The sequence below is a fragment of the Eumetopias jubatus genome, unplaced genomic scaffold, assembly GCF_037043125.1.
Source record: "Eumetopias jubatus isolate StellerSeaLion01/CBP00866 unplaced genomic scaffold, mEumJub1_p1.0 scaffold_13, whole genome shotgun sequence".
Lineage (NCBI taxonomy): Eukaryota > Metazoa > Chordata > Mammalia > Carnivora > Otariidae > Eumetopias > Eumetopias jubatus.
This window is the reverse complement of record NW_028274819.1, coordinates 76,894,157-76,906,835: the sequence shown is the minus strand read 5'-3', so window position 1 is coordinate 76,906,835 and position 12,679 is coordinate 76,894,157. Positions and strand designations below refer to the sequence as shown.

General features: G+C 35.6%; 1 protein-coding gene across 2 annotated transcripts in view; it reads left to right on the top strand.

Annotated features, from left to right (window-relative positions):
* Window positions 1-12,679, top strand: part of MTMR2 (myotubularin related protein 2) — a 114,364-nt gene that overhangs the window by 67,128 nt on the left and 34,557 nt on the right. For both annotated transcript variants that reach the window (XM_028119649.2, XM_028119650.2), the window contains 5 exons: window positions 306-381; window positions 3,821-3,915; window positions 4,070-4,180; window positions 7,122-7,223; window positions 8,352-8,435. In XM_028119649.2, coding sequence (XP_027975450.1) covers window positions 306-381; window positions 3,821-3,915; window positions 4,070-4,180; window positions 7,122-7,223; window positions 8,352-8,435 — 468 coding nt within the window. The remainder of the gene's footprint in view (window positions 1-305; window positions 382-3,820; window positions 3,916-4,069; window positions 4,181-7,121; window positions 7,224-8,351; window positions 8,436-12,679) is intronic.

The following is a 12,679-nucleotide window of genomic DNA, read 5'->3' as shown; positions in this document are numbered from 1 at the left end:
GAAATGAGGATAATAACACCTACCCTTTATAGGGCTGTTGTGGGATTCACTGAGAACATGTCAGGTGTTTTGTACGGTACCCTACACGAAGTAGGCACTCGTAAATGCTGGGTAGAAAAACAGCAACTTCACATGTTACACATACCAACACCACAGTTTCTATAGTTTGATTTAAAGTAGTATGTGTGATATAATGTTATAACTTTAAATAAGAGCAAGCATGCTCAATTGCAATTGGAGTGAAAAAGTAGCCTTTGAATAAAACGTGTTTCTTTTCTTGCTCCCTCCTCCCCTTTCCAATCCAGGTCCTGAGGGAATCTAACAAATTAGCAGAAATGGAAGAACCACCCTTGCTTCCAGGAGAAAATATTAAAGACATGGGTCTGTAATGGTATTTTTTGTTGAATTTCCTTCTCCTTTCTGAGTGCACAGACTATTCAGTACTCTCAATGTACAGAGAACAGGTTCACTGTCCAAGACACCCCTTGTCTGGCAGCACTCATTACTGCCACCCTTCCCGACATGTGGTGTGTCCTCTATGCCTAGATCCACTATACCTGCTGGTTATGTTTGTAGTTGGACTATAAGGAAACATGCAAATTGAATTATATATGCTGCTGCTTCTCTGGTTTGCTTTACATTCATTGGAAGTAGGGGGCTTTTTTTTTTTTTTTCTAACTGTTGATGAATTTTCAAGAGAGTATTTCATTATTTTGAATGACTGCAGTAAGATATTGGTTTGTCTAGATAAAGCATTGGATTGTCACTTTGTGCGAGTAATTTTTCTTAAAACACATTCTTTCTTTCTGTTTATTTTTTCTACTTTGAATAAATTTGTGTCAATTTTTGGATAAAGATATTTCATCTCCTTTGCAAAGCAAGCTGTTTGCATGTAGGCGCTTTTCTTTTGCAGCCTAAAGAACTAAGCATTAACTTATTGTATGGACTGGCAACAAGCATTTAAGATATATATATATTTTTTGTCCTCATGCTTTTACTTTATTAAATCTGTGTGGTAGTCTACAAAATACCATAGCTTTTGAGGAATAAAGTAATGTATTAGGAGAATAAAATAAATGGTTTCTTAGCCAAAGAAATACCACCTTTCGTTTTATTGTCAATTTACAACATGTGGTAGAAGAGGAACCAGGGAGGGAAACTGAGGAGTGAAGAGAGTATGATACAGTCTGAAGTAGAGAGAGCCAGACTGCATACTGACCTTTGTCTAGGTAGGTCCTTTACTCCTGCACTCCTGTATCTTGGATTCGGTTCTTCCTGTGCATTGAGCGCCATCTCACCGTCTCTGCCCATCTAATGGATACCTGCCATGGGGGCACAACTCACATGCCTCTGTTCCTTGAACCTTTTCTGATCCCACAGCGGGGTGGACTTCCCCTTCACTGTATTACTTAGCATATGTTTTAGTGCCTCTCTTTCTGTACAGATTGCTTGCTCTCGTTTATTACATTTGTTTGTATATATTTTATATCCTTACAGATATGTATTTTCAAGGTCATTTTAGTCTACCTCACAGAAAATATTATGGCTTCTTCCCCTGTGAACTCAATGAAAATTTGAAAGGGTTAGTAAATCTAAGCTCTTTTGGTACCACTAGGCAGTATCAGTATTGCGAAATTTAGAGGAATACCTAATATATTAAATATTCTGATTCAAAATTATCTATCTAGACTTGATTATATGCAAAAATGACATTGAACATAAAGTGTAAGGCTAGAATAACCTAGAATATGTTAATTCCTCTAGAAAAGACATTTGATTTTTAGTTGGCCTAATGTTAATCTTCAGTTTGTCTTTTAAAAGTTAGAGTAGTGCTGGGAACATCAACAGCATGCTTTAAGGAAGTAACAGTCTCAGAGTACTGTGGCCTGGGCATATCAGAAGTAGAGATAGCCCCAGACTCCAGTATTTCCACCTTTTAACACAGGAGTCGGATGGTGTTCGTGGCTTAGCTTTGCATGACGTGGTGGAAAGAGATTTGAATTTGTAGTCAGATGAACTGCTTTCAAGTCTTAATCTTAGCAGTTCCTGGTTCTGAAATATGAGGCTATTCATTATACTTCTCTGAGCCCTGGTATTCTCATCTAAAATTTGCAGATGTAATTATAGGTCTTATATACAAGGTTTGTTATGAAGGTTAAAGGAGGTACTCAGGTGAAAATTACCTTATAAACTCTGAAGTGCAAGGCCATCAGTGCTGGTTGTTACTACTGTCTTTTGCTCGGATACGGTTCCTGGTCATAATCTCTCGTCTACTTGGTGCAAACCCTGCTAAGCACAAATTCTCTCTTCAGTGTGATTTGGCCGCCACCAGACTGAGAAGGAAGGATAAAGGGAGCAGAACAAATGATCAATGATAAGAGTAACGTAACTATAAACCCTTATGTACGTACAGTGCTTTCAGTTTTGGAAGCACTTGCATGACTATTGTCTCATGATTTTAGAATAAAAGGTAAGATGAAACAAAAACATGGGACTAAGAGGTTCATATCTTGTGGCAGCATATAGACTGATGAGGTTGATTTTCTTGTGTGAGTAAGAAAACTGGCTCTGAAAAGAATCCATAAGTGTTTTAGCAGCATTGACTAAAGCTTTTCTACTTGAGGCAAAAATTTATAAGGGCAAGAAAGTGTATGCGAGGCAAGTTTATGTATCTTTCCATAATGATGGGTTTATTTAATTTTAAAAGCATCCCTCTAAATGAAACATGCATTGGAAACAACGATTTAAAAAATGTAGCTCATACTTGAACATTCCTGAGGGAACTATTTTGAAGGTTAGAAATGTTTGTTATAAGATCAGTCTCATTTCAGATTCCATACAAAGCGTTCAGTCCTTCAAAGTGGTGAGTAAAAAGCAAAGTCAGGAAGCTGTAATACCTTATTAAATGTATTTTATGTCACTGCATTTTCCCAGAAGCCCCTTGGAAAGTTCTTAGCAATTTATTGCTCCTAGTTGTGCCTTACTTTCTGGAGTGGTGAAGATATTCCTTTATTTGCTCATTTGCTGCTATAATGACATACCAGGGATTTATAAATATTTTAAGATGTAAAAAAGTTTGTAGTGGGCATTATGAGCTCTACCATATTAAATACTATTTTGAGTTAGTGGTAGCTGAGTTATCCTGCTTCATTAATGAATGTTTTAAAAAGCATTATACTGTGTAGATTCATCATTTATCATTTAATAGAACAATGCTTGGGATTGTTTCTCTACAAAGTTTGACATCAGTTGCTTGGTCAGGAATATAAAGTCCTCTTATTTTACTATTCCCTTTCTAAGAAATTATATTTTGTATCCATTGCATTTCTCTTACACTGTTTTCCCCGGAAGTATAATCAGGTCAGGAGTTTCTGATATATATTTCAGATATATTTTTAGAGGAATGTTGACAAATTAGACTGACCAGAAGACAACCAGCAGATTGGTGAGGTGATCTAGAAACTGTGATGACTGGTGACTGTGGCTTGTGACATCTGCAGTTGTTAACCACCATTACTCCTACCCTTCCACCTGCTACTCCAACTTCCACATGCATTTTATCCAGCAGGGATAGTGGCTAGTCTTGTCTCCTGTCTGAGGGTTGGGGTTATCTCTACCTCTTCAGCCCTTCCCAGATTTCTGCATGGTTGGAAGCCTGCATTTGGCTTCTGAGTTCTGCTGGAACACGGATTCTGTGATTTTTTGAGCATAGGTTAGAACAGCAGTCAGAATTTTAGTAAATTTCACCTGTGAAAAGACAAGAGTGCAGTTTTTAGTCATGCATGATGTATAGTAAACTGTGGACTCTTTGCTTTTGCAGCCAAAGATGTAACTTATATATGTCCATTCACTGGTGCTGTCCGAGGAACTCTGACTGTCACGAATTACAGGTTATATTTTAAAAGCATGGAACGGGTAAGACTTGTTGGATTAGATTTTTTATGTGCATCTGTATGTTCTTTGCAGTTTTGTTCATTTTTGATCATTTTCAATTCAGGCATTTCTAATTAAGATAATTGTACAGTGTCAATTGCTCAGTTTTAATTGTTTTTTTCTTTCCTTCCTTTAGGATCCCCCATTTGTTTTAGATGCCTCTCTTGGTGTGATAAGTAGAGTAGAAAAAATTGGTGGTGCTTCTAGTCGAGGTGAAAATTCTTATGGACTAGAAACTGTGTGTAAGGTAAACGTTATATTTATGCAATTTTATTTGGTTTGAAAAGCTATTAAGTAGAGCCTGTGTGTAGAAACTGGTTTCCAAACTGTCAAGCACATTTCATACTGGAACATCATTCTAGAAGACAACAACAACATTTAGGAGTAATAAAAGGTGATCTATCGTGAATTAGGCTTGAATTCTTTTGGACACAGTACAAGGCACTTTGACATTGATTATTTCATGTTGAGCCTCAAAATATCTGAAGTAGGCATGATAGACATTATTACCTTTAATTTACAAATTAGAAACATAAGGCTGGGCAGTTAAGGCATAGGACTTTATAGTGGAAGAACTGGCTCTGATGAATTCATCAGTGCCTGTTTCCTATTTCTAGTTCTTTTAATTTTTCTGCTTCCTGAAACAATGGTGTGGAAAACTTGACATTGTAGACCTTCCCTATTTTCTTACCTAACTCCTGTTCTTTTTTTTCTCATGATCAGCTCCATTTAATTTTCCTCCCCATATTTGTTTGCCATGAATATTCTTTAACTCAAAGAATTTACCTGTTGTACTTTTTAAGAAAATTTTAATTCCAGTGTAGTTAATATACAGTGTTATTTTAGTTTCAGGTGGACAGTATAGTGATCAACAGTTCCATATGTTACTCAGTTCTCTTAATCTCTTAATTAAGTGTACCCTTAATCCCCTTCACCTATTTCACCCATCCCCCCACCAACCTCCTCTCTGGTACCCAGTGATTCTCTATAGTTGAGAACCTGTTTCTTGGTTTGTCTCTCTCTCTTTTTTTTGTTCATTTGTTTTGTTTCTTAAATTCCACATATGAGTGAAGTCATATGTTATTTGTCTTTCTCTGACTAGATTATTTCACTTAGTGTTATACTCTCTAACTCCATCCATGTCATTGCAAATGGCAAGATTTCATTCTTTTTATGCTTGAGTAATGTACCATTCTATACATACATATATATATAGAATCTTCTTTATCCATTCATTTACTGGTGGACACTTGGGCTGCTTCCATAGTTTGGCTATTGCAAATAATGCTGCAGTAAACATAGGGATGCATGTATCCGTTTGAATTAGTGTTTTTCTATTCTTTGGGTAAATACCCAGTAATGTGATTACTGCATTGGAGGGTAGTTCTATTATTAATTTTTTGAGGAACCTCCATACTGTTTTCCACAGTGGTTGCACCATTTTGCATTCCCACCAAGAGTGCATGAGGGTTTCTTTTTCTCCACATCCTTACCAACACTTGTTTCTTGAGTTTTTGATTTTAGCCATTCTGATAGGTGTGAGGAGAGATCCCATTGTGGTTTTGCTTTGATAATGTCTAACTGGTATTCCTTAAATGTGTTGATACTTGAAGGAAACTTAAGATTTTTACACTTTCATCATTCTCTTCAGTCATAGATATTTCATACCTGGTGCCACTTCAGTAGGTAGCTGTTCTCCTTGTGGCCTAATTAACACCCGTGCACATTTCAATTCTAGATCACCCTATTTTTTTTCCTGCTGTTCCGCCGGTGCCAAAAGTAAAAGCAACAGCACATGCCTAACTTTCAAATTACTTTCTTATGCTAATCTTAGAAGTTCTATAAATCTAGTAATAAAGGTAATGACTTAGTAGTTATTTTTATGCGTTTTCCTTCATAGTCAGAAGGGTGTAATAGTTGTCAACCATGTGTCGAGCACATTGTCTCCTGATCACTTTTCTGTAACCTAATAGTAAATAGAGCGTAGAATATAAGAGGACATGAAAGAGGGAGACTTTGGAATCTTAATCATTTTAAATATAATTTTTTCCATGGAACAAGACAATTACCGACAAACCCAAACATTTGTAGGGCCCTGTCTGTGGTACTTTTAGATAACCGGGTGATTAACAGAGTGATTATGAATATCTCTACTAGTTGTAAAGATATTTACTGAGGGAAAAACAAGGTATCAACTTAGGTTTCCCCACATGTTTGTTTTAAAATAAGATAAAGCTAGCATCCTAGTTTTGGATCAGCTTTGTGATAAAATGTCCTACTTGTTCATGTACTGCAGGTGCATTGAAGTGCAGTGTTCCTGTATTCAGTTTTACAGAACGGGGTATAATAAAGCTATTTTGAATTCTGTTTAGATTTAAACACTTAGATAAGATGGGTAGTCTTGAAATTATCCTTAATCCCCAAGTTTTTCTTAGTGCAGTTAAGATGTCAGTAAACCAGAACATGAATATCTACATTGATCCTGAGCATAGAGAATTGCTTGAGGACAAGTAACAAAAGGGAGCCTGGGGCTTTAGATCTGACTGTAGAGCCAGGATGATATCAACCAAATATTTCAGAGTTTATCTGCCAGGAGATGTTTGAAGAACTTGGACATGGAGAAGAGTAAGAGATTTAAGCAGAGTTTGATTTTATCAGTCTAGTAGCAGGAAACTTATGAAGATCCAAAGAAAATGAGCCCTGGGAGGGGATCATAAGTAGGAAAGTTATCACCAGGCATAATAGGACCAAAGACACTTATGAAATATAACAAGAGCTAATCAGGTTTTTTAATAGGGAAATTCATGACAAAAAATGGGCTTTCACAGGGAAAGGACATACACTAAGTTGTGTATCAGTCATGATAGTGAGCTTCAGATACAGTATCTCTTATCTCTAGTGCCTGCTCAGATGGTGTCTCCTTTACTGGCCTATCTTGAGTAAATAAGCAGAAATAAAATTTCTGTCCTCTGAATTTTGCCTTGTATTAGAGTGCTTTGTGGGTTTTTTTTTTTTAAATTTCTTTCAATAGGCATTGTGATTTCCCTGCTTCCAGGAGCTGTTGTCTTATTTTTGTATCCCACATTCACAGATCTTAACATTTTACAAGATAGTTCCAAGTTACCTTTTGTGTTCATTAAATAAAAGGTGAACAGGGATCGATGACTTGGATCCTAAATCTCTTCCAGGATATTCGGAATTTACGGTTTGCTCATAAACCTGAGGGGCGAACAAGAAGATCCATTTTTGAGAATCTAATGAAATATGCATTTCCTGTCTCTAATAACCTGGTAAGAAGTTTTTATCTTTGAAAAATGTGTATTGTAAATTTTGGCATAGTATAAAGAAACTTGTATAGGCTACCTAGAACCTACATTTGTGATCCTACTTTGCCATTAAACCAGATGCATAATTTAGGTTTAATCTAATCTCTTGGAGCAGTTTCTTTTAGGTATGAGATGAGAAGGACTGGACTAGCTGATTTCTGAGGTCCATTCCTGCTCATTGACATTCTATAATTATATGATCTTTCTATAGGAGGCGTTCCCATGATGAAAAGCTATCTGTGGTCTTCATTAGGATTTGAAATCTCCTTTTTATTTTTTTTTAAAGATTTTATTTATTTATTTGCAATCTTTTTAATTAGGAGCTGAGAGTTAAGTCTAGCAATTTTAGGAGGAAAGAGTGGGCAAATACTTAGCTGAGTTCCTGCTATCTGCTAGTAATGGTGTTTCCTCATTAACATCACGTAATCTAACTTCCACATTAGCCCCGTGGTGGTAAATTTTATTTATCCCTATTTTAGAGTTGAAACCAGGGGCAGGTAAGCAATTAATGTGGGCACAGCTAGTAGGGAGTAAAATTTGTAATTAGTACTGGTTTTTTGACTCTTGTTTGAATGTTTTTCATCATAGTTTTTCCTGTCATTCTGTCTACGTAAATGATAAACTAGATTTTCTTCTTTGGTATACTGATCGCATGCCAAAAAAATAACATGTTTATTCAGTATGTTTTAGAAAATGTAACATTAACGTCAGCTGCTTAACTGCTGACATCTGTGACGTCAAGCTACTTAATTATGTCAGAAGATGTCTTTTGTTATGTAAAGCCTTTGATTATTTAGAAGAAACCTAAACAGCTTGTATCTGAAGGAAATATGGAGATATGTTAGCATTTGATACGTCTTGGTGGTAGGCCTCTGTGCTTTTCTATGTGTTTGAAAAATATGAAAAAAACAATACGTTTTCAAAATTCTAAAACAAGAGCCAAAACAGCAATATAAAGAAAAAAAGACACCACTACAAAATATCCTTGCGGATAAGTAAATGAAAACTTTGGGTATGCTAAGGATTCATTTCTGATTCATGACCTCCTGAAATGTCATTTTGTAGCTATTAACTCTGTTTACTGTTCTGTAGCCTCTTTTTGCTTTTGAATACAAAGAAGTATTCCCTGAAAATGGGTGGAAGCTATATGACTCTCTTTTAGAGTATAGAAGACAGGTAAGTACTTTTGTTCTTTCAGTTTTAATAATACAACAAAAAACTTAAGGGTAGAAGTATATAGTTTTACATAGTTGTGTGGGTTTTGTTGTTTTAATGAAGGCTAATCCTGATTTCTTGTCTACCTTCAGTTTCTTTAAACTGTTTTGAGACTATGTTAGTGATCTTTTATGAATCTTTACTTATCTAAGAGCTAACAAGTAAACTAGCTTATTAAAAATGTTTAATAATAAAAATTAAATGGTAAATATATTTACATTTTAATATGCTTATATACCATTCAACGTTATTCACTCACCATTTTCTCTTTTGGATATCCTATAATATAATTCTGAAAAAATTTCATAGTAGTTCTGCTTATAACTTAGCTCCCCATGAAATTTTGAAAGTTTTAGATCTTCATAGAGGACACACATACATAAAATATTAACAAATCAAATCTGATAATATACAAAAGAGATAATACAACATGACTAAGGTGGGTTGGTTTACTATGAGAAAACCTATCAGTGTGATTCACCACAGTAAGAGGTGAAAGCAGAATTCAGTCTGGAAATCTGTGTGACAGTCTGTCATCCTCCCTATTCTCTCTCAGTACACCACTTCCCAGAGCCCTTTACTGAATATTTAAACTCTACCTAAAATAGTCTGTAAGTTTCCGCATGTTCATTCTGCTTTCTTGAGAATTTAAGTTGAGACACATTGATTGTTTCTTTGGTAATCATTAGATTTGAGATCCAGATTATTCTAGAATTCAGATATGAAAATAAGCTGTGATTTTTGTATTTAGATTTCAAACATTGCGTTTAAATTATAGAGCTTCTAATTTACTTAAGTTTGTTTCACAAAGCAAAGAAGAGTAAAAATCCACCACTAGAGAACTAAAGATATCCAAATGGTTTGAAGTTATCGTTTGTTGCTCAGTGGCATCTGGCCAGTAAAACTGAAAATTTCTTCTTCAGTTATAAAGCCATCAGCTTGGCAAAGTATGAAGCAGAATACGCAGTAAGTGAATCAACTAAAAACCAAGAGTCTGTTGCAAGATTTTTGCTAATTCAAAAAGCCGATGTCAGAATTAGGTGGGAAAGCAGTCAGAAAATCTAACAAATGTCCTGAGAATTGTCAAAATGAGGAATATTCTCTAGGAATCTGGGCAAAAATTGCCATCAACATAGAATTTTGGAAAGCAGGTGAGATAAGTGTGTCCAGAGAAAAGAAATAAGTTATTATGGAAAAGAGAATATAAGTTAAAAGAGTAAGTAAACAACTATACCCCTACAGAAGGAGAATTATGAGATTAGGAAATGGGGCTGTCAGAATAGAGCATTGAACTCTATGTGAAATGATACAGATCTTTATGATCTTTGACTTACTGGATGAATTTTTGAGTTTTTTTTCCTGCAGAGCTAGACACTTTTGTCCTCGAGGCAACTAAACTGAAGTGTAGTATAGAGAACACCCTATTTCCTGTGGTTAGAAGACTCAGGTTTGGGGGTTGATTTTGATGTATATTAAGTTTATTACAGGAGAAAATGAAGATAATCTTTTAATATAAACCTTAAGACTAAAGATAACACATCAGAGTATTCTTTTTTTTCTTTTCCATTAAAAAAAATTAAAAGTGGTTACACTTGCCTTCTGTATAAAATTCAGAAGTTGAATTTGAATTGAAAGGTCGGTTTCCCTTCCAGGACAACCCTGTCCCCCAGCCACCCCAGTTCCTTTCCTTTTAGGAAATAATGTTACTGGTTACCTATGTATGCTTTCAGAGATTTTATGCCTTCTTTTTCATTTAATGTATTTGGGAGGATACATACCATCTCAGAACATACAGACCTGCCTATTTTTTTCTTTAAAGTTGAGGTATAATTCACATACCATAAAATGTACCACTTTAATGTACAGTCCACTGGCTTTTAACATATGCACAAAGTTGTGCATCTGTTACCACAATCAGATTCCCGAGCATTTAGAAGACTGAGTTTGAGTCTTTTCTTCATATCTGTAGCTCTTACTTAGTTCTCAGTCTTAGGTATATGTTCTTGAATGAGTCATTTATGTCACAGTGCTTTTATTTTTTACTTGGTCATAGGAACTGCTTTATAGGAATGTTTGAAGGATTAGTAATATACAGGAAGGTATTTTATTAACCAAAGAAATCTATTCAAGTGATTATTATTGTTTTTATTACTTTGTAAAGCTTTCTAAAAACGGAAATCATGACTCGTGAGCTTCATTGTGTGTAGCCACTAAAACGCAAAAGGAAAGCCACGTTAATTCTGTAGACCTATACATTATAGTGCTGATCATACATTATTTTTAATGGGCAAAATTATTAATAACTATTTAAATTTGTCATGTAAGAGGATGTTTCTTTAATTTACTCTTGATGCATGTAGTGATTATACAGAGGACCCTTGAAATTTGTGGATAAGATCAAGAAAAATCATCAAGTTGCTAACACAGTAAAAGTCAGTCTTAAGGAAATGAACATGGTCTTCTGCAGAAATATTCAATCATAAGGTAGATAGATGTGTTGCTCAACAAATTTGCAAAACACTCAAGTCCAGTCAAGGAAAACAGAATTTATCCTTAGCACTGGAATGTAAATAACTAAGGAAAGCCATGATCCAGTTAATTGGGTTGTAACTTGACTCTGACAAATGGATACATTAACTGAAGGACAGTGATTTGCAGGGCAGTTATAAATATGTATGCCAAAGATCAGTAGTTGTGTCTATAAAGAGTGTATGCTGACTAGTCAACCTCACTTTTCGGTTTGGAAGGCAGTTCCTTTAGTGGAGATAGGTGTATCACCTTATCTAAGTATGGGAACACAATAGCCATCAGTGCAATTTAAATCAGTGGTTCTACTCCCACTTTGCCAATTTCCTGAAGAATGTGACACAGTCCCACTGGTAATAGTTCTCCCTGGGAGTAATTTTTTAAGGATATGAGAAGGGATTGAGAGATGAGAGTACCTCCCTGGGTTGGGGGTGGTACATTAGGATCTCAGGTGATGTATGCTTCTCCGGTGATCCAGCCATCTTAGCTCTGACTCCATGTTTTCTAAGAAAACCTGAGAAACTAATTTTGCTTCTTATGAAGGCTTCTTTGTGGTTCATTGATTTTTATTCTTTAATCATTCCTTCACTTATCCATCCATCCATCCATCCAATTTATGTAGCACTGCATATACTATTGGCTGAATCTGTGAAACTGGAAGACATAATCCTGACTTCCAAAGAGCATATATTTAGAGGATTCAAAGAAGTAAACTGATGATTAAAATATACAGTGATGAATACAGTGACTGATAAAGCAGGTACTTCAGTGAAGCCCTTTGGGAACTGAAAGTATTGGTATAGGTTTGACTAAAGTCTTGGGCAGCAAGGGATCAGACTGGGGAAAGCTGGAGTGTGAAGGGCTGGGCCTTGCTAAGTCCCATAAAGGAATTTCTTTCACAGTTTTATTGAGAAATAATTGACGTACATCACTGTATAAGTTTAAGGTACACGGCATGATGGTTTGATTAACATATATTGTGAAATGATTACCAGAATAGATTCAGCTAACATCCATCTTCTCGTATAGACAGAATAAAAAGAAAGAAAAAAAGGAAAACATTTTCTCCTTTTGAGGAGAACGCGTAGGATGGACTCTCAGCAGCTTTCCTATGTATCACACAGCAGTGTTAGTTGTAGTCATCATGTTGTACATGACACCCCTAGTACTTATTTCTCTTATAGTGGAACTTTGTGCTTTTGTGCCACCTGGCCACTTTCCTCCAATTTTCCTTCTCCCAACCACAAGTCTGTTCTCTTTTGCTATCATTTTCTGTGAGTTTTTTTTTTTTTTTTTTAACATTCCACATGTAAGTGAAATCATATAGTATTTGTCTTTTTCTATCTCATTTCCCTTAGCATAATACCCTCAAGGTCCTCCCGTGTTGTTGCAAATGGTAAGCTTTCCTTGCTTTTCACGGCTGAATAATATTTCGTTGTATAAGTATACCTCAACTTCTTTATCCATTCATCCACCAGTGGACACTTATGTCCATGTCTTGGCTATTGTAAATAATGCTGCTATGAATATGGGCGATGCAGGTATCTTTTCCAGTTACTGTTTTCATTTCTTTTGGATATATCTGCAGAAGTAGAATTGTTGGATCATATTGTTGTTCTGTGTTTTATTTTTTTGAGCTTCCTCCATACTGTTTTCCGTAGCAGCTGAATCAGTTTACA